The sequence below is a fragment of the Cardiocondyla obscurior genome, linkage group LG09 (assembly GCF_019399895.1).
Source record: "Cardiocondyla obscurior isolate alpha-2009 linkage group LG09, Cobs3.1, whole genome shotgun sequence".
Classification (NCBI taxonomy): domain Eukaryota; kingdom Metazoa; phylum Arthropoda; class Insecta; order Hymenoptera; family Formicidae; genus Cardiocondyla; species Cardiocondyla obscurior.
In genome coordinates, this window is record NC_091872.1 from 3116077 (window position 1) to 3142078 (window position 26002).

The following is a 26002-nucleotide window of genomic DNA, read 5'->3' on the forward strand; positions in this document are numbered from 1 at the left end:
ATATAAATAATGTCTATATTTCTTTTAGCGAGATGTTGCATTGCACTTAAAGAATTTTTTTCAAAATTATATTACAGTATTTATGTTTTTTACACATAGGATAATATATTAAATAATTCGACAAATAATTCATGTATGAGAATACACATAATGCTGATATAAATATTAATATAAATAAATGTATGTACAATATTTTTTATAGTCTATAAAAAACTTTGTATAAAAGTCACATTATTATATGTGAAGATTTTAAAGTAGAATGTACACTCACCGTCAGAAATGACGTTCGTGGTGCTGCGACGGCGGCTAGCGTAGGTGATCTTGGCGTGATGTGCGTCGAGGCTCACACAAAGCACGTGCGTACTGTGTCGCAAAGCACCGGTCTCAGAAGAATGAGAAGGAATGCGGCCTACTACACCTCCCCGCACTCGGCGGCCGAGAGAGAGAGAGAGAGAGAGAAGTCACGTACGCCAGCCGCCGTCGCCGCAGCAAATGCCATATCTGCTTTTCAGTGTACATTAATTAATAAATAAATACGTTTTGTATGACATATTACATAATTATATCTTACTTTTCATCGGTTACTCAAAGTAAAGTAATCTGAGAAATATCCACATTTGATGTAGATCACAGTGACACATCGTAACTTACTTTATACTTTATACCAATTAAGTAATAATTGCATATTTATACCTAAATGTATATATGCATAGCATGTATATGCGTATTCATTAAGAATGATAATATTAAATATTAAGAAATTCTTTAACTTCATATAAAACATTTTGTTGTACCTATATGTATTAATTCTTTCAATTATTTTTATAATTGCAATTTAATCATTTCGTATGTGTGAAATAAAGTAACGTTTTTTCTTTCTCATCTTCTTCAACATCGTTTTCCTCTGAATATTTATCGGACTTTTGTTCACTACATTCTTTTGCAGCCTACAAAAAAATATTTGATATTTAACTTTGCAATAACGTACATTTGAATAGTTACGTAAATGATTCTTTATGAATGACGTATGCATAATTGTATATTGTTATATAGAAATTAAATTAATGTGTTTAAAATAAAAATCATTATTTACCTTTACAAATTTATCATCGATCGGATTTATATATTCGTGCCGTCCAGGCGCCAAGTTTGAGGGTATGGCATTAAGTGTTACATCAACCTCGTCACTTCGATCGTACGACGGATTGTGGAAATGGATGCTACTGCAAATTACATATACAATAAGATCTTTATAAATAATGATTTTATAATATCTATATACTTAAAGATTGATTTGTAGTTAATAATTTTAATATTGAAATAATTTTACGACGTACGTAAATTCTTTGGCTGGATTGAATTTTAATCTGGTTTTCTGATAATAGTAGTACACAAATAAGAATAACATCAGAGCACTAATCAGTAGTGCAAGTATTGTTACGCTAGAAAGATTTTTATGTCGTATAGTCCTTAAAAACTGTCTAGTAAGTTTTACATCTTCTACTTTTATTATGCAATTGTCATTGGTTTTTATAGATTGACCATCTGAACAAATGCACGTTATATTATTCTTATTCAAGACGCACATATGATCGCAAGGTTCTCTGTTGCAAGGATTCTCACCTATCAAAGAAATATATAATTTAATAATATTTGTAATCCTGTTAAAATAAATACACATACACATAGGATTTTGACATTGTTCGATTCTTAAATACTACGTTATACAAACCGAAAGATTGTCTGGAAATATGAAAAATGGTGAAATATTTAAGAATATCGTTTGCGTTTAGATGTAACGTTTCGCAGGTTTTTTTACCATACAGTTTACAGTTTCGTAATTCACCATTCGAACCCGAAATATACCAATAAATCGATTGCTCAAAAATACTGATGCCTCTTACACGACTTGTCTGTAAAAGATAAAAAATATTATTTTATTAAAAAAATAGATATATATTTATATAATTTGTTCATGCAAAGTATTTATATTTTATATAAGATGTTTATGTTGTAAAAGAAGATTGGCATAATAAATATATAAAAATACATTTGTATTTAAGAACGTGCTATGTTGGCTCCCATCCAAATTAGATGATTCGATGGTTTTTTGAAAATTGTCTAACCAATATAATTTAGATTTTATATAATCAATTGCCATCCCAGTGACAAAGCCAAAATGAGATTGTATAATTGTCACATCGGCGCCCGTCATATCTGTTCGATATATTTTGCTAAATAGCTCGTTTGAATCCACTTCTTGGGTGACTTGACTCCAGAATAACCATCTACAAGATTATTATAAACTACAGAATTCTAATGACAGTGATATTAACATTTATCAAATTAATAAGTTAGTTAAACAAACGACGATTTTAAAAAACTGTAAATAAAGTAAAAAAAAAAAATACTTGTTAATCGGATCAACTGTGAGAGCGATTGCTTTTGCTTTATGTTCTATCTTGATTAATGTTGCACACCTCTGTTTCTCCAAATTGCACACCTTTAATTAATTTATTAAATAAGTATTTGAAGGACAATAATCTATCTTATTATAAAGAAATATACCTTAATCGTATTCGGATAGCTATTATCAATAACATAAACATTATCGGTAATCCAGTCAACTGCCAGTGCTAGCGGATAATTGACCATCGTAATTCCCATTATATTGCTCGTTTCAATGTTGACTTTTTGAATAATACCAATTTTATCTGCAATTATTTATTTTTTAATTAGTGCAATTCTTCAAAAAGACGCATCAAATTTATTATATTAAAATATAAATTAATTAAATAAAAATAAAAATACTAACAGTTACTCCAGTAAACAGAACCGTCAACTATATTCACATCAAAACCGCTTATATCAAAATCTCTTAATAAATGAATTACTTCAACCCAGTGTAAATTATGCGAAATTTTCCTAATATCATATTCAGTAGCTGTGATAAATTCCATTGTCGGCCCTAAATAATTAGTCAAAAATAATTATTACTTCAAATAATTTGTTTAAACATTTAATTAAGACTACTTACCAATAGCTTTGCAAGAAGTTTTATCGTCTCTGATAAAATATCCATCGTAACATGAGCATTGGTAAGAGCCTATGGTATTCTGACAAATTTGCGAACAAACGTCATATTCACATTCATTTATGTCTTCACAAGTAGATGCATCGGCAGCCAAACGATATCCATCCTGACAGCCGCAAACTGCGCCTGAAGGCGTCTTGTAACACTTATGTTCACAAAAATTGTTTACCGCACAGGCAATCTCTGTACATAAAAAATTTAAGTTTTTGATAATAACATTTTTTTACAAAAATAGATTTAATAACGTGGGATATAATTACGTACTACATTTTCCATTTTCATCGCTGTTGTCTGGACAATCTTGAATACCGTCGCATACTTTGCTATATGGCAGACAGGTGCCGACAGAACATTTAAATTCTTCACAAATGCCAGATTCGTTTATTGTAAGAGAATTTTTAATCTTATTGCCGTCGCAATTCTTCTCATCCGAATTGTCGCCGCAATCGTCGTTCTTATTGCATACCCAATTTAATGAAATGCATTTCATATTATCACAGGTAAACTCATTCTGAAAACAATATGCGCAGTCGCGTTCGTCATCGTGTCTTAAACAATCAACTATGCCGTTACATCTAAAGAAAAAAAAAAAAGAAAAAAAAATTAATAAACGTAACACATTTATACAATCAATAATCGTTCGTCATTCTTTCGGTCGTTCGTCTCTCAAGTGATAGTGTTAATGATTAGTAGTAGAGTACGAATCGAGATAGTAATAGAAGTCAACCGATGCCAAGCCAAACGTCTCATTTTACAGTAGTATATCTCAACTCGAGTTTAATTGGAAAAATGTTTTTTAGTTTTGAATTTAATTCGATTTAACACTTTTAAAATATAAAAATTAACGTACCTTAGATGTTTTGGAATACACATATTAGTACCGAGACAGTGATATCCGTTTACGGGACAATTAACCAAATCTTTGTTTAAACAAAGTACCTCGTCGCTACCATCTCCGCAATCATCGTATCCGTTGCAATGCAGTATATTAGATATACAATTATTATTGTCGCACTGAAAATGCCCATGTTGACATGAGTTCGTCACATTTGTATTCGGCTTACACATGCCAGGTGCTTCATCTGTACCATCCTTGCAATCAGGCTTAAATACGATAATATAAAATATTATTAACATATTGCGAATCAAAAAGTGCAAGCAAAAATTGATGTTCCAATCTTATGTTAGAAGAATAATGCTCTTACTCATTTTAATCTGATGATTTTTCGCAAAATTATTAATTACACAGATTAATTGCTATCTAACGTAATCTAACATACCTCGCCGTCACATGCGAACACATCCGGGATGCATACACGATCTCCGCACATAAATTCGTTTGAAGAACACGTGCGTGATTCGCAATTAATATATTCGTCGCTGAAATCATTACAATCAGGATTGCCGTCGCATACTTTGTTATTCAATATGCAAGTCCCATCACGACACTGATATTCGCCTAAAAAAAAAAAAAATTACGTTAAATAAATAAACTACAAGTTTAGTCAAAGTGCATTCAGAGAAAGCTTACGAGTTTATTCACGTATCCACTCAATATCAAGTAATGTAATTAATAAATAAAAGCAGAATCAGAATAAAACATTTGTTATCGTAATTACCACTTTTGCATTTCGGTATTTCGCAATTTTCCTCGTCCGACTGATCAGTGCAATCAAAATGCGAGTTACAGTGATTTTTCGAATTGATGCACTCGCCATTATTACACATGAATTCATTTTTCTTGCAATGTTTCTCACAATCTCTCGTTTCGTCTTCACCATTCGGGCAATCCTTGATTCCGTTGCACCTAAATAAATTGCGAGATTTTTATATGTGCAGAAAATATTTCAATATGTTAAAATATATTTTACAGTTTAACATTGATAATTTTCAATCAATTTATTTTCCGTTATTTATAAATTTTGCATTAATGTACTGAATAAAACTTACACTTTATCCAATTTGATGCACATAGAGTGTTCGCTGCATTTATATTCGTCTTTAGAGCAGTTAGAATGCGATGTGCACGTACGCATATCTTTTGCTAGCTCCATTCCGGGAGGACAGGCACAAGTCTGAAAGTTTAATTAATGCAAATTAATAACGTTACTTTAATTTCTCTGATAATAATATATCATAAACAAAATGCTATAGTAATCGAATAATTAGTATGTAATTGTATCGTCTAATAGAAAATTTGCATACTTACAAATGAATCAGCAGAAGGCAGACACACGTGTGAGCAAAGTCCATTGTTTATCCGACATTTGTGCTTTTGTTTAATACCTTTAAGCAAGGTTATCACACGCAGAATTGGTATTTTTAAGTTATTAGGTACAGCTGAAAAAAATAACGTTTTATCAACTATTTATTCTATGCGTATTTATTTTACGTCATTAAAAAGTATTAGAAAAACTTACTAAACGCAACTTTCTTATAGTTTGAAAAGTCTTTAAGATTTGCTGTAAATAATTTTTGTGAATCGTATTCAGTCCAAAAAATATTATTATCAGTGACAGCAATGCTCACAGGCCTGTGTAATCCAGTACGAAAGAGACGCGTTTCTAAAAATTTTATTCTTGATGTTATCACAATATTTGTAATAATAGCTAGTTTGTTAAACAAGATGCAATATTAAAAAAAAAAAGCGAAAAATGCAAACCTTGATTTGAGTAAGACAAAATATAACCATCCTCATCAGACACATAAAGTGTTTTACTGTCTCTATCATAGTCCATAGATATTCGTGGACCCTTTAACGTTTCTTTAATTACCGTGTTTTCACCAAAATCGTCCATTTTTACCTTATATAAAGAGAAAAAAGTTGCGAAAAGCGACTTTTTGAACGCTATAAACATCTTGCTATAATAATATAATACACCATATTATAACAATTTTATTAATAAATAATAAAAAGATAATTAATTCAACGACATACTTCTCTTCGGGCACCAAGGTAATTTTGAAAGGAATATCTTTAAAGTAAAAAGCTGTCATTGCTTTAGTTTTTATGCTGTGTACCTCGATAGATCTATTAAATATGTTTGTTATATACAAATTATTGCCAAAATAATCAAATGCTATATCTCTAAGTAACGACTCGTTGAAACTCGTAATATTTTCATAAATTTTGCTACTTGGATCATAACGCACGATGAAATCTGTTACCATTTCGTTAATATGTATAAGTAGCTGACCTAAGTAAAATTTAATTATAAAATAAAATTAATATTGAAGACTGGTTATTAACTTGTTATTTTTATAATATTTTTGGTACAGTAGTGATTCTAATATACCTGAGAGCGGATCAAGCATTACGTTCCTTACTCTTGTAGAAGCTGAGTTTTCTACAATCGACATATCCATAACTTTTGGCTTTCCCAAAATTCCAAAGTAATAATCTATATATGTTTTTTTCGCAACGATCAACAAATGTTGCTTTTTCTGTATTTCTGAAATTATATTTAAATACATATTTAAAACGTGGCATATATGTGAATATGTTAAAAATTTGAAACTTCTTACTTTGATATTTACCTTGACAAGTACGATTATCGGCATTTAATTCCTTATCCAAAGTACAAGCGCATGTATATCCTTTATTTTCATTCATTATGCATAATTGAGAACACGTGTTGAACTGACATGGATTATTAATCTGAAATATTTAAGTAAATGGTAATAAAACAGATAAAATATTTTTTTGTAATGAGAAAATAACGCAATAATATAATACATACTTTGGCCTTTATTGCTGAGTGATCGATGGATATTCCATAAGGTTTGTTGTCTTGCGTTCGATGTAAGATACGCCAATCTTTTCCAGAAAATTTATTGCAAGACTGTATCGTATTAGATCCCCAGTCACTCCAGTACAACATATTTTCGAAGACTGCTAAGGAGTATGGTGCGTGAATTATATCGTGATGTATTTGCTGTGGATAATTAAATTATAAATACATAGAATTTTAAATTTATTTTTAAATATAATATAATAATTTTTAATTTTATTCCTCTAAAAGACACAAACTTATCATTCTTTTCTAATTTTCTAATTTAATATTTTTACTAACTCTTTCATCGATGCCATTTAAGCGCACTGATTCGACTGTCCTCGATCTGCTATTTATCCAATATAATCGATGATTCGGATAGTCAATAGTCAAGCTTTTTGGGCTTATTAGGTCTTTAATAACCAATGTACGAATGTTTCTGCCATCCATTCCCGCTACTGCTATACGTGAATTAGCCCCACTGTTCCAATACATTTCGCTCCAATACATTTGTCTATAAAATATAACACACATTTAAATTTTTTTTATATTTCTAAAGTTTTTTAAATAAAATTATTCGTTTATTAGAATAAAATTTAAGCATAACTTTTTAAAAATGCGATACTTACCCTTTAATTGGGTCTACAACAATTCCTAATGGGCTAGAAAGTCCATTAATTAATACAGTGCAGCTCGTGCCGTTGTTGTTGCACACTCCAATACGGTCATTATTCGTATCAGTGAAATATATATTTTCTGTGACCCAATCCACGGCAATCTGTCCTATCCTCGATATTCCTTTATATATAAAAAAAATTTATTTTATATTGCAATTGTAAGAAAATGTGTACAAAGTTATGTCTATAAGCACCAATTAATATGATAATTACCTGTCGTAACAATGGGTTCCTCATCATGAAAAGAAAATTTTCTTAAAATGATTTCACTATTATCCTCAATACTCGACCAATATATATAATCTTCGTTGATAACAACATGATTTGCTTCCTTTAAATTTGATACTAATGGATAAGAAACTTTCGAATCGACATAAAACGCAGAGATTTGAGTGCCTGTAGAAAATGCCAGCATAGCTTCACCATCTAAATTAAAAAAAAAAAAAAATTATTTTGTTTATCTAATATAATAATTTACCTAATCTATCTAATATAAATGAATAAAACATCATTATTCGTATATTAGTTTACCTTGCACTTTGCAGACTTGCTTGCCATCTATGATAGAGAGCATATATTTCTTTAAACAAGCACACTGATATGATCCTTGAGTATTTATACATTCTTGATCGCATATGCCATACGTTCGACATTCGTCGATGTCTATAAAAAAAAAAAAAAAATTGTTAGACAAATAAAATATAATTTTCAAATCATTATTACTTTTCTTTATTTTTTACCTGTGCAAGTACGATTATCACTTAGTAATTCGTAACCTGGTTTACAGACACATATACTTCCTTTAGGAGTTTGCTTGCATTCAGAATTTGCGTTGCATCTCATTGATGAACAAGTAGATGTACCTAAAAAAGAAAAGAATTAATATAATGCTCACGAGAAATAAACTGGTAGGAATCATTGTACATTTTTTCTGTAAATACATATATTATGGTAATACAACAATAAAACAGAAACTACTAACAATACGTGCAATACAATAGAAATATATAGCAACGTATGGCAATGCTTTGCAATACATCAGTACGCAGGACATATTATATCAACGCTTTATTCTATAATAATAAAAAGCAACAATAATTAAAATATGAAATACAGCATACTTACAACCAGCACCTTCATCCGATCCGTCACCACAATCATCCTTTTCATTGCATACTGCGTTAAGAGATATACACCGTTGATTCTTACATAAATAGCGAGAGGTTTTGTAATCGCAATCGGTCGTGTTATTTGCTGGAAAAGCGTGAAGAAAAATTGTATACGATACATACATAAATTTCACTGCTGCAATGATTATAAATTTAAATAAAAAAAAAAAAAAGAAAGTTACAGCAGTTCCACTCGTCGCTGCCATCCGGACAATCTTCCTTGCCGTCGCAAACCCATTCCGTAAATATACAATGTTGATCCTTGCATTGAAACCTCTCGGTGCAGTTCAGCTGAGCGATAAAAGCAGAATTTATTATTTTGAGAAAATTAATGAGCATGGAACAATAAGCAAACGCTGCGAGATAACAGACGGAAAATTCGCGTCGATTTACTTACGTCGTGTACGCAATTGAAGTACTCGTCGCTTCCGTCTGAACAGTCCCTCACCAGGTCGCAGAACTTCGTTTCTGGTATGCAGTCTTCATTTTTACATTGGTATTCATCTTTTTCGCACTGTTTTTTTCCAGATTGATTAGGCTAAAAAACAAAAGTTACGTCGTCTCAGTATTGAATAAAAATTAAACAAAAGCAAGGACCCGATTGTTCTTTTTCTTTTTACAGAAAAGAACGACGATTAGGCATATAATTTGTAATTTAAGAGTCTTGAAAATAATTTTGGTAAATTTAAAATTGCGCATATACACTTATACGACCAGTCGTATACGATTCATTGAATACGATTAAAAAAATTTTTTTTTTTTTTTTTTTTGCCGTTTATCGTATGCGAAACACTGATCGCGTAAGTATATGCGCAGCCTAAGATAGAAAACTGCGGTGCATGATATACATTTTGATTGTAAAAAATGCTATAATCTTAAATTACTTTTCACAGGCCGACAATTAATATATGAGCTATATATGATAATACTTACTTCATCGTAACCGCAGTTTATTTCATCTGAGCCATCGACACAGTCAACAATTCTGTCACAATACTCTGCAGCCATTATGCACCATCCGTTATTGCATTGAAAATGTCCAGGTAAACATCCATTTCCTTGAAAGAATTAATATAAATTTTGTTATATGTTCGGCATATGGCATTGTTAAAAATCAAATTTGTCTTGATAGAGTCTTACTTTCTGATGCGGCGTTGTAACCAAGGAAAAAATATAAGAGGCTGTATATAAACAATAGGTTCATATTCCAGTGCATCGCCTACAAATAAAAAATCCATATATCATACATGCTATTAATTGTTAAAATGTAAAAATGTACTTACGAACGGTAGACAATAATGCTTGTAAACATATGTGAATGTGTATATATTTTTTTTAATTTTAAAGAAGAAAACACGTCTTTCTGTCTTGACCTGTTCGCGACGACGTTTGGAACGGTTATGAGCCTTTGGCTCTGAATACGTTCGTTAGAAGTCCCTTGTTTCCACCACACGGATATTATCAAGAAATGACTAAATATCGTTGTGTTGACAACAAAAAGGAACCTTCAGAAATTTCATGAAAGTAGATATGCCAAGATACCTATGAGTTATTTTTCTTGAATTTTAAAATAAGCTTAAAATGAATGCGAAATGTTACATTAATACATACATATACTACATAACAATAATAAAAATGGGAGTGAAAAAATTCACGAAACGTATAAAACTTAGAGTACAAATTTTAACAAACAAATGGTAACGAGGGACTTCTATTTTAGCCGGCTAACCTGGAAAATCTAAAATAATATTAATTTTAAGTTTTTCTTTTAATTGCAGTTTCTCGTCGGATATAAGTAGCCGATTCGGGATATTACGCTACTGCTTGAAAATAAAAGCCGATCGGACTCTCGGTAGTGTCACATTGCTGCAGTGCTAGACCCGAGGGAGATCTTCGCGGTTCTTGTGAACGGTAGTGGCTCACAGAGAAAATCCATACTTTATCTAAGAAAATATGCCGCGCTGCCTGATAAAGTCGATGGCGCGGTATCACAAGACGGATAACTCGGACGAAGGTATTCTATCTTCGCAACGTCTTTCTAAGTGCCATTAAGATTATTCGGGCCTAATGTATAACCGATCGCTGTTCCCTTCGGCACGTGCCCGCCTCGTGTGCACGTGTATTTCCGTGAGAGCACCGTTTGAATTAAGAAACGCCGGTGATCGTTATTTCAGCCTTGGCTGTTGTCACAGTAATAAACAGGACAAATCATGCGACGCGTTTCTCTTCTTCACGTGATCTTATCGAGTCCGGATGCTTAAATTTAGACTGAAATTAATCATCAAAATATAGCGATAAATCCTTTACTACTACACAAGTCCAATGTCCAGATAGAATTTACAAAAGATTGTTCACAAGTTTTATTTTTTTAAGCAGTCGTGCCTTTTTATTTATTCCAGCTGATGAGAAAAGAATAGAAATATTAATTTTTCTCATTACATGGAAGAACGTGCTTCAAAAGTTTGTTAGAAGGAAGTAATTATTAATTGCCAATAAATGAAACTTCAGTTTTCGACGGAATGACTTCTGACAAGCTCTTTCTAATTACTTCGTTTATTTATTACAAAATTACTTTCGGCGCGTCCCAGTTAAAGTAATAAATCCGTCCGAGGATTTTCAAATCTTAATTATTCCGGTAATCAATATCGTGCCTGCTTCAAATGATGGAAAATCAATTTTTGCAGAGACCGAATTTCCATGGCTGCCGCCGTCTACAGATCTCAAGCAGAAGAATCATGCAAAGGACGCGGCGTCTAAGGTGAATAATATCTGGACTTGTTCTGGGCTGCCCATCGTAACCCGTTATAGCTTTCGCAAGACTAACGGGGCGACGTTTGACTCCGAATTAAACTCGTCCAGCCGAGGTTTTGGAAATGCGTACCATGAGTCGCCGTTAATCGACGGACATGTGATTAACAATGCAGGAAATATATCAGCGATATTGCTCAACGGTGTACCACAGTTCTCCACCAAGGTGGAGAACCCAACGAGACCGGCGACGCAAACGGCGGAGGGAAAAGTCACCGGTTCGAACATGATTAACAGCTGTGAAACGCAAACGTTCTCGCAGGCGTTGTATTTACTGCCGAAACAGAAGCACGGGTCTGTGAACGGTGCTGGGAGTAAGGCAGCATCTACTCGTGAAACCGCTCACTGGAAGAGGAATAAAACGATGCATCATTGCCCTTACTGTCGCAAGAGCTTCGACCGGCCGTGGGTCTTGAAGGGCCATTTGCGCCTGCACACGGGCGAGCGGCCCTTCGAGTGCCCAGTTTGCCACAAGTCCTTTGCCGATCGGTACGTACGGCAAAACATCTTTAAATTTAAAATCTCGACGGCGTCACTGAGGGTTTTATTTGATTAATTTTTATTTTATTTATTTATTTTTATTTTGGCAACCTGAAATCCAAATGAGTTAAAAATTGATTTTTGTTAAGCATTACATTAATTTATTCTTATGTAATTGACTAACTTTTGAATCTATTGCAGTTCAAATCTTCGCGCACATCAAAGGACACGCAATCATCATCAATGGCAGTGGCGCTGTGGCGTGTGTTTTAAGGCTTTCTCGCAAAGGCGCTACCTGGAGCGTCATTGCCCGGAAGCCTGTCGCAAATATCGCATATCCCAGAAGAAGGAGATAATTTGCCCGTGAAGGCGAGCCAAGAACAACGTGAAAGTATCGACGGCTGCTCTAAGATCGTCCTTAATGAGTTTATTAACCTCATCAATATATTTCATTACAGTTATGTTTAGATGTGAATAATATGCAATGTTAATTTTTTAAGTTTTCTTTGTTTGGTTTACTTCGTTATTCAGATTAAAAAGTTTGTATTTTGAATTTTAAGAAAATTATCGTTTTTAATACAGAATCGTCATCGTTAAATAATGCATAGTTATTTTGTTGATCGAATGATTTTTTAACATAATCTGGAATCAGAATTAAAATTATTCCAAGGATGAAATCGAATTAAGAACGTTACTTTCATCTTCTGCAACACATACGTTTCTTTCATACTTGGCACGCGATGATTGGTCGAATCTTGCGTGAATTTGTATCACGTGGCACACGATTCGTGCCACGAAATACTCCCGGGTTTGTTTCTAGTATCCGTTCGACGGTTTGCTATCTAGAATTAAAAAAATTGGCGCTCACGATCTGCTACAAAGTTGAAAAATGGAAAGAGCAAAATGTATGAAAAATTTAGCCACAAGTGGCAAATCCGCCGGCGCGTTTCTTTTTTCGTAATTAGAAGATCTGCGAGAACGAACCTCTCATGCGCACCGCTTTAAGGCGACTTCCAACGAGGCGGGACGCCGCTGTAACTTCGCCATCTAGATGCCGTCGCTCTTTCATGGTGCGGATCGTGTACACCGAACAAGCAATAATCGTCGCTCGCATTCGACGCAGTGCATCAGTCGGGATTTCGAGATACTGCAAGCGGAACGCAAATCACGAGTCGCAGAGACAGACCGAGAGACTGATATTCGGGACCGCGTGTTAATACACGAGAACGCTTTCTTTCTCCGAAGCGTAACGAGTAGAGAAGAAGCGGCAGAGCGAGGTAGAGCGCGAGGGAGAGCGAGTGTGTGAGAGAGAGAGAGAGAGAGAGAGAGGGAGAGAGAGAGAGCGCGAGAGCGAGCGAGAGTGTGTGTGAGAGAGAGAGAGAGAAAGAGAGGGCGAGAGTACGAAGGAGAGCGAGGACTTTGTGGTGAGAGAAAAGGAGAAGCCAGACGGCGCGACATCGCACCGACGACCGGGAGACACGGTGCCCCGACGCGGTCACTGGGTTCTGCGACAAGTTCGGCGAAATCGTTGACATTGGGAGAACGGCCATTTTGGCGTGTTGTTTCCCACCGAGGGATCGAGTGCCCGAGGCGCCGCGCACACATACACACGGCATCGACGTCCATTCGTTTTCAAGGTAAGGAAGAACACGCGGACGACGTGCGCGCGAGACTCCTGCACCCCATTGTCCGGTTCTCCGCCGCCACCCTTCCCCCGGCGTCCCGCCGGCCGCCCCGCGAAATTCGGCTTATCGCCCCCCTTCTCCCTCCTCGAGGGGGGCCATCCCTTCGACCACAGAAACGCTGCCAGTCGCGAAACGGAGTAGCGCTCTCCGACCTAGAAAAAAAAAAAAGAAGAAAAAAAAAAACAGCACCCTCCTGCTTCCCTCCCCCCATCGTGCGATCGGCGTCCGTTGGAATTGCGCGGAAACGCAGCGAGCCGGCTGGTACATTTAACGCGCAAATCCTCTGTCCTGCATGCACGAGGATATCGCGTTATCAACGGCCTGAGTGGTCGCGCGATCGAAATCTCCCTAGCGAGTCCGCGGCGGCATCGGGTGCCCGCGATTAACGGTGGCTCTACCGATGCCTTGCCTCTCACCGTTTTTAATTTCCGAACTTTCGAAACGGTATCCTCGTCATTCCGAGATATACAACGACAGATAAGTCTCGGTGGCGGCGATGTTTCTTTGTCCCTTTGTTGTTAGAGTAATACTCTTCAAATACGTTCCACATAATAAGTCTTAATAGTACCGAGAGAGTCTCCGGCTTTTCTTAACGCGTGCTACGATTTAAATTACAATTGAAACGGAAAAAAAAAATTTGTACTTGAATGTAAAATGGATTGCAATTCTAAATTGTCTCGCATACAATTTTTCTAAGAAACTAATGTACTATTAATTAAATTGGTAAAGTATTATTTTATAAAAACAATGACGTTGAGAATTTTCGATCAGTTATGTAAATGTTAAGGTCACTGGATATTACGAATGATAATCAGAAATTGAATTTCTTCTGTTGTACAGTTAACTGTTTCATCTACTGAATATATTCATGCTTGCTCTCTACATCCAAACATGCAAAAACTCCTTAGCACATTCGAATGTATTTATAACGGCAAACACAGTACCTGTGGGCATACACAGCCACATAGGTCAATTTTGTTTGGTCTTCTTCTATTCAGACGTTAATACAACAGCATGATTCGCTGACATGATACATATTTTTGAATATGGCTAGAGAAACTCCTGATATAATTATTGATATTTAATTAAAATTTATATGTAATTTTAAATTGTTATAAAAAAATAAATATTTAGTTAACATATACGTACTTATTGTATATATGTGTGCACATGTAATTATTATGGGATAGTAATATGTCTTTTCTTTTCTCAGAAAAAGATAGTAGATATACTACAATATTTCCAAAATGATGACTGAAACGCATATGAATTCAAATCATATGTTGAACTCTGGTTTGTCTAACAAATCAGAGATAGACAAAATGGATGATGTGGGTTGGAAAGCCAAATTAAAAATTCCACCAAAGGATAAAAGAATTAAAACAAGTGTGAGTTTTATGATATAAAAGTTAAATTAATAAATTGTCGAATAAGAATAAATTAATACCTAATGCACATGAGTGACGATATATTTTTTTACCTTCATATTTGAATTATTCTTGCAATAATATTAAACTTTTTTAAAAATTAGTTTTTTTTTATCGCCTATAAACTATAAATAAAGATTCTTGCAACCACGATTGAGCTTTGCAAATTAAACTTTTTATTACACTTTACAGGATGTTACCGACACACGTGGTAACGAGTTTGAAGAATTTTGCCTAAAACGTGAATTATTAATGGGAATTTTTGAAAAGGGATGGGAGAAACCATCACCAATCCAAGAAGCTAGTATTCCCATTGCACTTTCTGGTAAAGACATCTTGGCACGAGCGAAAAATGGAACTGGTAAAACTGGAGCATACTCAATCCCAGTGTTGGAACAGGTATGAAACATTAGCGCGAAAAAAAAACGTACTTTAAACGTGTTGTACGAATTAATGTCATATATTGTCATTTTAGGTTGACCCAAGAAAAGACGTAATCCAAGCACTGGTAATTGTGCCTACAAGAGAATTAGCGTTACAAACATCACAGATTTGTATTGAGCTTGCAAAGCACATGGATATAAAAGTTATGGTTACCACTGGAGGAACCAACCTACGAGACGACATTATGAGGATTTATCAAAAAGGTAAGTAAAAGTATGATTTAATAACTTGTATAAATGTGTTAATATAAAATTCATTTTTGTAATTTATTTCTAGTGCAAGTGATAATCGCGACGCCAGGAAGGATCCTTGATCTGATGGATAAGAATGTGGCAAATATGGAGCATTGTAAAATTCTAGTTTTGGACGAAGCAGACAAACTGCTTTCGCAAGACTTTAAAGGAATGTTGGATCATGTAATATCGAGGTGCGTTTATAGAAGAAAATTTTACATTTTATATTTCTCAAATTTCCTAAATTGAGACTTGTTGCATTATATTCCCCAGTGTAAAACTGCTTAATTACCAAATTTAATTAAACATTTTTTTTTTAATACTTGAATTTTTCTATTAAATTTTATTCGCAAGTTTCATGTAATATAATACAACTACCCTGAAAGTGATCATTTGTATTACTCGTCGTTTTTTTTTTTTTATTGTTTCGTGATGCTCTTTTTGTTTAGATTACCACACGAACGTCAGATTTTGCTGTATTCAGCTACATTTCCTCTGACTGTAAAACAATTTATGGAAAAACACTTGAGAGATCCATATGAGATTAATTTAATGGAAGAGTTGACTTTGAAAGGCGTAACGCAATATTACGCTTTTGTACAGGAACGACAAAAAGTTCACTGCCTTAACACGCTATTCTCCAAGGTGAGATTAAACTTAATTTAATTTAAATAAAAAATTTTTTTATTTAAATTAAATATATTATTAAATTATGTATCTTGTAGCTGCAAATAACGCAAAGCATAATCTTTTGTAATTCAACGCAACGCGTTGAGTTGCTGGCTAAGAAAATAACAGACCTTGGATATTGCTGTTATTATATACACGCGAAAATGGCGCAGGCACACCGAAATCGCGTATTCCATGATTTCCGTGCAGGATTATGCCGAAATCTCGTAAGTGAACTAACGTCTAATACGCTAAATTAAATAAACTGTTTTATTTCAGTTTTAATTATATATAATAATTATATTATCTTTATTCTCAATATACAGGGTGTATCATTTCATATTGACAAACTGTCAGAGTTAGATAGGTCTTGTGGATACAAGTTAATAAGTCCTGTGCCATTTTGCAAAATTCTCAATAGTTATTAAGAAAAAAATTAATTTGTCTAGCGCGAGAGCGACAAGGAAGCTACGCGTGAGGAGCGCGACAGGCGAGTAGCTAAAAATGGTGCCGTCGCCTGTCGCGCTCACTCACGCGTAGCTTTCTTGTCGCTCTTGCGCTAGACAAATTAATTTTTTTCTCAATAACTATTAAAAATTTTGCAAAATAGCACAGGACTTATTAATTTGTATCCACGAGACCTATCTAACTCTGACAGTTTGTCAATATGGAATGATACACCCTGTATATATTGAAACAAGTTATGTAAATGTGTCAAAATTAAAAAATTATATTTTATTGCTGTTTTAATTTAATATATTTGTTTTTGCAGGTGAGCAGTGATCTATTTACCCGCGGTATTGATGTTCAAGCTGTGAACGTCGTAATCAATTTCGATTTTCCGAAGATGGCAGAGACATATCTGCATCGAATCGGCCGATCTGGAAGATTCGGCCACTTAGGTATAGCAATTAACCTAATCACGTATGAAGATCGCTTCAATCTACATCGTATCGAACAAGAGCTTGGAACAGAAATTAAACCTATTCCAAAGGTGATAGACCCCAGTTTGTACGTGGCGAGACCAGAAGACAATAATAGTATGGAAGAAGGCAACGTGTCCAAGTAGTTTCGATCAGTGTTTGGCAAAGAATTAAGTAACGATTGACTATTGAATTTCTACTGTTAATTGTTAATTGTAATTAACAGTTACATTCTTTTTAATCACCAATCGCGATTAATAGTTAACAGTAGTAATTCAACAGAATCGAGTATTAACCAATTAAAATTTTAAATTTGATTAAATAATTGATGGAAATAATTAAAAGAATCATGAAAAAATCGATGAGTAACGATTACTTTCATCAATCAATTATTTTAATTGTCAATTTTTTCATGATTAATTTTCTTCGTCATTGTTAATCATTTAGTCAAATTAAAATTTGAATTGGTTGGTGCCCGATTTTAGTTTCGATGCACTGTGGTAAAATGAAGCTTTACACACGCTCAAAGAATTTAAAGTGTGTGTCGAAGTGTGTCAAAGAGTGAGTTCACTTGTAAATAAAGCGTACTAAGTATGAGTAATAATAAGCTGAGTGATTAAAGTGTCGCGCGAATGTCGGCGCGAATCATTTCTTTGTACAAAAAAATACATTTAAATGTACATAAGCTAAAACAAATCAGAGTCAAGCCATTATCAAAGTGCACAAAATGTAAACAGATATGTGAATAACATAATAATCAATCATTGCATTTTATCATAACTGTAAATACGTCATACGAGAACATACCACATCGTTTTAATAGAGGATTTTTATACAACGGCTTCATTCTTCCAGTATTTTTTTTCTTCTGTTGTTCAGTAACAATGAAGAAAAAGGGCATATATGATTTAAAAAAAAATCTATCGGCCAATCTCACAAAGTACAGTATACTAATTCGTATGCTCATTAAAAATTACTTTTAACTTCCTCTTTTTTTCTTTCTTTTTTTTTTCTATTTTTTTCTTTTCGATGTCAGTAGTTATTTCATTATTGTTTATCTATTATTTACAGTTTCCGTGATAAGCTCACAGTTTCTGATATTATAGTCTTAAACATAATTGAAACCACCTATCACCATTAATATTCCGTTCAAAGAGAATTTTCCTCAAATATGAAATATTTTGGTATCGCGTATTGCTCCATATCTCTCGCATCCAAAAACCTAAGTCATTAACTGGTGGTTTTTGAATTCTTAATTTTCATTTACATCACGCATGCCAAAAAATAAATTTCTTGCACATTTTATACTCTCCCGTGTTTAACCATAATATAATAACTTTGACAATTATTTTCGTTTGTTTATTGGATAAAAATCTTTCGCGAAAGTTTAAGTATTTTTAGTGCACCTTACGTTCACATTCCAGTGTGAGCAATGCCAATTTTTCTTGTATACTTACACTCCGCGTTTTTTGCGGAAAATCTGTACTGTTGCGCATATATATAAATTGCTCTTAACACCAAGAAGGTCGTGTGTATGTATGTATGTATATATATATATGTATATATATACATATATAAATATACATATATATATATAAATATATATAAATATAAAAATCAATTGCCCTTAGCGATTTATAAAATTTGGATATTAAATATCAGTTGTAATATTTGATCATGGCTTGATTTTGTTATCTGTCAATAATTATCATACAACTCTGAAATTCAAATCACTTATCAACGCTAAAACTATCTTTTTTCTGCTTATTAATAATGGAATTTTCCTTTTTCTTTTTCCTTGTTTTTCTAAATATAATTAGATCTTCTTTTTACTGTACCGTGATTGAGAATCAGAGGTTGTACAATTGACTAGTTTTATATAATTATTTTTTATAAAGAACTGGCTGGTGGGTTCTCAAATAAAAATAGAGATTCTATGCCTGATAATAACATATGTTCAATTGCAGCCTATGTTTAATTATGCAACAGCAGTGTTTCGAGGCTGAAATTGAGGTCTAATAAATTGCGGGAATTTATTGCTAAAATTAATAGATTTTCCATAAAAAACGCGGAGTGCAAGTAAGGTGCACCAAAAATACTTTAACTCTCGCAAAAGATAACTATTAAAGTTATTGTATTAATATCGACATAGAATCTCTAAAAATCTCCATAAAATTATGGATAGACACGGGAAAAAGAGTATAAAAATGTGCAAGAAATTTATTCTTTGGCATGCATAATAATAGGTGAAATTTAAGAATTCGAAAACCACCAGCCAATATGACTTAGGTTTTTGGATGCGAAAGATATGGAAAGAATGCATCAAATGTATAATTAGGACTGTAATATCAGAAACTACGAGCTTATCACGGAAACTGTAGATAATAGATAAACAGTAACGAAATAACTACTGACACAAAAAAAAAGAGGAAATTAAAATTGCAAATTGGACATTGAACGAATGTGTATAGAATGATGATCTGGTCGAATGGTTGTTCATGCTTGTTGCCTTCAACCTTCGACCAATATACGTAATTTTCGTTTGTAGCGACACCGAGTGCATGGCTTAAGGTTGACATGAGTTCTAAGTATATTTTCGAGTCGAGATATATTCCGCGAGTCCCCATTCTCGTAGAGGATACCATCGTAGCGCAGGCAGCTAACTATCGAGAGAAAGATTCGCATTTTTTTGTAAAATCTAATGTAAATGAACATGCGCTATCATACTCGCGACTTAGCTTATTACGGGCTTTGCAAGTTCTTTTATTGTATCACGAAATGTAATTCATTTCGCGTGTATAACTCTACGGTTCTGGAAAACTTAAACATTCTTGATCGCGTATGTCATATGTCTGACTCGTCAATATAACGTTAAAAAGGTAAACGTAAGACGATACCCTGCGCGATTGCGACTTTTGTTTACGCGGATTTATTGTAAATTGATCTATAAGTTGCAAGATAATCGTTTACCGCGAGTTTTAAGTTGCATAATAATTACAACCAGGCTGTAAGTTGCAAAATAACTTGCAACTTCTTGCTCGGTTTACAGAAACGTACACGCGTATTCGTGATTCACGCGCGACTGGATAAAAAGAAGATAAATTAATGTAATGTAACGAAATCGCGCGCAAAGATTATATCATATAAAGAAACACAACGCGATATGATAATTGAAATACATCGAAACACGATGTACCGTGCTCGTTAAAGCGTCATGCGTCTTTTTATATTTTACATTTCTATTTGCTTCTTAAATAATTTTCGATTCGGCAAAATTTTTTTTTTGACAACATTTAGCTACTATTGTCACTACTATACGGGCAGATACAATATCTGTTGAATGTAAGCGAGAAGTCAGTGTTGATATTACGAAAAATTTTGTTATCGGCAATATCTATTTTATACGATCGCGATTGAATGACGTACTCAGAACGCTGTCTTCTGCTTGACCGAGATAACGGAAGCAAATGATCTGCCAAACGATGATGGTGACGTTGACCACGTATAATAAATTGAACAACCAGACCAGACCGGAAGACCAGCAATTATATCTGCTGCGATTTGATAATTTATCGGGTTCTTTTTTGTGTCACTGTTAAACGCAAAGATACTGTAACGAATTAATCCAATGTGCGATTTTGTTGATCAAATTGTCTGTCGCCCACTGCATATTAATTTGGTCGATCAAAATCGCACGCGATTGCGCCATAGTTTAATATTACAGTCCCCCTTCATTTTATTATCTACTTAATATACAATTGTAAATGGGTTTCGATGTAATAACAATTGTTTCGCCAAACGGTTTAATCTGCGAGATATTCCCATTTACAAACGAAAAATCTGCTCTTATTCTATTAGCTTTTCCTATTGTTTTGCTTAAAGCAATTCTTTGGAAATTCTTTTGGCAATATTATTTAGACTAAGAAGAAAAGACTTAGTCTTACTGTGCTGTAATTGGAAACATCGATAGATCCATTTTGTGGAATCTATTTTGCGAAATGTATTTTATTCAACTTTTGAAAGAGTCAATTAGCCCGTGTTAATAAGCAAGCATTCTCAAACTTTTTTTTTGTTTTATAAAATTTTTATAAAGTACTCTCTATTCTAATCAAAAATTATTTTCGACTGAAAATTCTTACTGATCTTGAAACGATCGATGCATGATGTTTGAAAATTAAAAGACTTCTGAAAAAAAAAAAAATCTCGTCCATGTATTGCTATTTAACAATACTAAGAAAAAAAATAACGTGCTGTATTTGACTCTTTCTAAAGAGTGATGTTTATGCGAAATATATAAACTTAGAAAAAAGTGGGCTTAAAAAAAATCCAAAAAAAAAAAAAAGTGGAAGGAACATTGATTAGCAATGTTGCGTGAACAGACTGAAGAACGTGGTAATTTTATAACTCTTTACCTCTCTTGCAGCCGTACCTCTATATTGCCGTTCCTATATTCTAAATTATACAGAAGCGTATCCTTTTCGACAAAAAAAGAAGAAAAAAAAAAAGCTGGAAAATAAGTTTATGAGTACGCCCGTGGCGCGTTTCGTAGCTGCAAGTCACCAAAGTAAATATTTTTTTACTTTGGTATCTTTTACCACGTCTTCACATCTGGTCCATAAGGTATATCCAAGTGTGGTTCCCGCAACCAATCTTGGATATAATAAGGAGTGCCCTTGATATGAAAGTAAGCGAATGTAATTCGTGCGACGTAGAAATACGATTTCGGAAGTAAATGTGTTAACATCCGGGTATATGCGACAATTGCGAAGGACTCTCCTCGATCCTATCTGGAGGAGGGTAGTAAATTCTACTTCTCAACTGTCTACGATTTAAATCGTAAGTGTGAAGGGGAACATCTTGAGAACGAGCTCTCTAACAGCACATCTCGTAGATCTCGTACCTTCGCCTGAATTATTTCCATTGGTTAACCCAATGCGGCGAGCTGCGTGCAAGCACATTCCCAACAAATCGATCGCATCGGAAGTTTAACATCTATACGAACAATCTTTTCGCGTTCGAATAACATACGCAGCTCGATTAATGATATTGGAATTAGATCTCCAATATACGAAAAACATTAAAAAAAAAAAATAAAAAAAAAAATAAAAAAAAAAAGGTATAATTTGTTCGAAATGTAAAAACAATATGAGTTTATCAACTATCCATGCTTTACCATTTTGTTAAAAAAAAACTTATTATTATGTACACTTGTTTATCAAATTGCGAAACCACTCAAATGGCATATCTAAACGGCTACTTATAATGCGATAATATTTTGTTACTATTATTAATATTATTGCTGCTATTATTAACGAAATATGAACGATGAATTTTTGACACTATGTAACGGACATCGATTTATTTTGTGACGTTGAAATCTGAGTTTCGGTTGTTTGTAAATTGCAAGCAGTAAAAGATTGCGAAGATCTTCTTGTATTCATTACATTCTTACAAAAAAAAAAAAAACAACTTTACTGCATTTGTATTTTATAATTGATGCAATTAGGATTATATAATTAATGAAGAGTGCGTCTAAATATATGAATACACAGTGAGATAATTTTGCGGTATTATACAGCTTGCAATATATTAACAAATAACTCGCGACTCACGCGTAATTGTGTGCAGATGAAATACTCTTTTGTATTTCTGATTTTTATGTGCATTTGTCAAGACTTATTCTCATTATGTGTTGCCGTTTATTTTTTTTTTTTTTTTGGAAAACAATTTGTAAGCGGTAGAAAACAAAATTACGAAGTTCTAATGTTACCATTTTTTTTTCCAAATTGTAAAGATGGGTTTGCGCGTGACTATAAAAAAAATTTATAATTTTTTTTTTTTATTTACCTCCGTCTGTTAGCTCAAACCCTTCTATTAAGTCTTATGTCGATTTTGTTTCCTTAAAGGGATAAACCAGCAAAACTGATTATCTCTTAATAAAAATTCTGTTTCAGTATACACAATACACAGATTTTTTTACTTTATAAATCCTGATATATTCGATTTACCGACCAAACTTTCCTTCTTTTACATAAAACGAATATTTCTCATGTTATCATAACAAGATTATCAGATAAGCGGTGAATTTTCTATATTGTTCCGATTTTCAAGATTACACTCACGAGAATCATATTCTTAAAATTTTTTAATTAAGTACCAAGACATTAAAAAAGAAAAAAAAAGCATTTTAATAAATATTTAATTTAATTTAATTTAAAAAAAGTTTTTAATTAAATTTAATAAACATAAAAAAAAAAAAAATTTGCCATACAGCGGATTTCAAATCCTGTTTGTAAAGTGATATAATGCATTGAAGTGAAGTATCGTAAAAGAGAAGGAGATTGTTCTGTGTGGATGTAGCTCGTCACCCATAAAGTTATTGCCGAAGTCTATTCATTATTTACTCGTATTGCGAAACATCTGCGGACTTATTGTTGTAGTTCGCAATAAATTTTGTAGATATATCCGAGGATTATTGCAGCTAATGCATGTTTAAGCGGATTACGTCGAATGCCACGTTACATGGAGATATCCTCGAAGTATCCTCCTTATAATACAGCTCAGATTAATTTGTCGCTAGACGAAGTATGCATTTTCCTCTAATCACATTTAATACTACTTAACATTTAACGTTTAATACGATTTATCAGATAAATCGGGTAATCGATATCAAACAAATTCCGTGAACGGTTTAAAAATGAAAGGTGAACTGTTTGACGTTATAATTATATAATTAAAGAAATCAATGGACCACTTATATTTGCATGATACAGTATCGTTAGAATCTTCAAAAATATACAATATTAATTTGCAAACGCCGGGAGAATTCTTCGTGAAAACAACGTCTCTATAAATTAATTAAAAAAAAAAGAAAAAATAAAAGAAAAAGAGAGAAGAAAAATAATTGCAAATATAGATATACATATAACGTTATGATGGATGCTTTCTCGAGTCATCAGCGAAAGAGTATTATATCAAACGCATTCATATCGGAAATGAAACATCGATACTTCCAATACCATCGGATAAGCATTTCGTATTTCGATTCTATTGCCGTTATTGTAACTTCCCCGGCTCCAGGCCGATTCTCCGCGACTCTTTCAAAGAAGGAGGATCTGCGACGGGCAGAATCCGCGTAGAGAACAACCCGACGCGGCTCGGAGAGTGGGCGGAGAAGAGGGCATAAGAATTATGCTGTCAGACCCTCGGCGCGATATAAACGTTGAGCCGCTATTGATTTTAAGTAGTCGCTTAAATAGCGTCGTTGGGCCGTGCCGCCACGGCGCCGTGGATGCATCGCTCCCGAAAACGCGTTATCGACTATCTCTCTCTCTCTCTTCTCCCTTATCTTTTGTAACGCCTACGAATCCGCCGAGTGCAATGTCCGATGTCACATTCTGCATTCTTGCACAACCTAGTTATATTTACTTCTTCGCGTTTCATTTCGTCGCTCTCAGTCCATTTTCGTTTGCAGAAAATTATTGCGATAATAATTTATTGTCGCATTAGTATTACACGCGTGCTATCAGATTTGTATGTATTTTCTTTTTTTTTTCTTTTTTCCAATTTTATAGAAAAACTTGGAAAATGATAAAAGTGAAATTTGTTTCCACTGCCAAGAAGTGATGGAATTTTTAACTAAATTTTATCGAAGTCCGATACATTTCTTTCAAAACCCGATATATTTATAATGCTTTCGATTTAGATTTCTGCAAATATTTTATGTATCCTTTTTTTTTTTTTTTTTTTTTAAACTGTGTCGAGCTTTTAACTTTAAAGTACTGTTTGACCTTAAAGATTTTCCCTGCTGATAAATTAATTTATCGTACTAGTCAACGTGTTGCATATCAAAGAAAAAATATGATTAAAAGTTTTCAATTTACTCTTTTAATTTTTCCTATCAATCAATCAAGTTCCAAGAACACCTACACTTTTGCATATCTATCTCGAGTTACGTTCCCCGCCTGGCGTTTATATCAATTTTAAAACAAAACAATACGGTCAATTCTATTTATTTTCATAAAGCACGCTAAATGAAATAACGAAAGGAAGCGCAATTCTACGACCCTCTTCCGGACCAATTCTGTAAGATTTATTTTCTCGTCACTTTGAATCGTTCCTCCCTTTCCTTTATTTCTTTTTTTTTTTTTCTCTTCCCCTTTCAAGAGTGAGAAAGAGAGAGAACACGTCGCAATTTTGCCGACAACGGACGAGCAGATATCGATTCGGACGGCCAATTAGGTCTAAGAGGTCCTCGAGGGAGAATTTGTACACGACACATTGCGAATCACTTCTCCATCTCGTCGACGACCGCTAACGTGTCATCCCTCTCGCGCCGCGTAGCCAAATCCAGCCGTTAACCCTCCGTCTCTTTCGGTCTCGACCGGATACCATCTTTCCACGGCTCTCTCATTTTCTGAATTATTTTTCCACGAGTCGTTTGCAGGGTCGAGGCTCTGCCGGCGGGAGAACAAGAGCGAGGGGGGGAGTGGAAAAGAGCAAGAGAGATTCCGTACGGTCGAGGGAGTCCGTATGCCACACACATTCCCCCTCGGCTCGAATATATAGGCGACGACAATACGACGATAGCGACGTAGAAGGATACAAGGATGCTGCGCGG

The 26002-nt window shown here is 33.9% G+C and overlaps 3 protein-coding genes and 1 long non-coding RNA gene across 5 annotated transcripts; 2 read left to right on the forward strand and 2 right to left on the reverse strand.

Moving 5' to 3' along the window:
• Window positions 1–18: 18 nt before the first annotated feature.
• Window positions 19–10137, reverse strand: Yl (Putative vitellogenin receptor yl). 2 transcript variants are annotated; one of them, XM_070662003.1, is made up of 32 exons: window positions 9997–10137; window positions 9854–9932; window positions 9647–9771; window positions 9111–9251; window positions 8896–9004; window positions 8670–8798; window positions 8285–8407; window positions 8076–8207; window positions 7758–7970; window positions 7497–7665; window positions 7168–7381; window positions 6835–7029; window positions 6632–6752; window positions 6391–6546; window positions 6033–6291; window positions 5757–5956; window positions 5515–5658; window positions 5304–5434; window positions 5045–5169; window positions 4714–4901; window positions 4375–4553; window positions 3945–4198; window positions 3359–3669; window positions 3038–3277; window positions 2816–2968; window positions 2569–2714; window positions 2412–2503; window positions 2051–2288; window positions 1733–1913; window positions 1338–1623; window positions 1094–1223; window positions 19–947 (listed from the first exon to the last, which is right to left on the reverse strand). In XM_070662003.1, exons 2-32 carry the CDS (start codon window positions 9927–9929, stop codon window positions 840–842), a joined length of 5268 nt encoding a protein of 1755 aa, XP_070518104.1. In that variant the 5' UTR covers window positions 9930–9932; window positions 9997–10137; the 3' UTR covers window positions 19–839. The 2 variants fall into 2 exon arrangements, with proteins under 2 accessions (XP_070518104.1, XP_070518105.1); XM_070662004.1 differs by having other exon boundaries at window positions 6620–6752; window positions 9997–10135.
• A 72-nt stretch (window positions 10138–10209) lies between these two features.
• On the forward strand, window positions 10210–12454 carry LOC139105742 (uncharacterized). The gene is made up of 3 exons (XM_070662008.1): window positions 10210–10727; window positions 11398–12010; window positions 12203–12454. Exons 1-3 carry the CDS (start codon window positions 10667–10669, stop codon window positions 12366–12368), a joined length of 840 nt encoding a protein of 279 aa, XP_070518109.1. The 5' UTR covers window positions 10210–10666; the 3' UTR covers window positions 12369–12454.
• Window positions 12455–12559: 105 nt separating this feature from the next.
• LOC139105745 (uncharacterized) lies at window positions 12560–13083 on the reverse strand. The gene is made up of 3 exons (XR_011546239.1): window positions 12986–13083; window positions 12719–12843; window positions 12560–12643 (listed from the first exon to the last, which is right to left on the reverse strand). It is a non-coding gene; the product is annotated as an uncharacterized lncRNA (long non-coding RNA).
• A 42-nt stretch (window positions 13084–13125) lies between these two features.
• Me31b (ATP-dependent RNA helicase me31b) lies at window positions 13126–23347 on the forward strand. Its single transcript, XM_070662007.1, has 8 exons — window positions 13126–13638; window positions 14900–15074; window positions 15306–15512; window positions 15589–15760; window positions 15834–15984; window positions 16240–16435; window positions 16516–16686; window positions 17232–23347. The coding sequence occupies exons 2-8, from the start codon at window positions 14934–14936 to the stop codon at window positions 17526–17528; spliced, it is 1335 nt and encodes a 444-aa protein (XP_070518108.1). The 5' UTR covers window positions 13126–13638; window positions 14900–14933; the 3' UTR covers window positions 17529–23347.
• Window positions 23348–26002: the final 2655 nt, after the last annotated feature.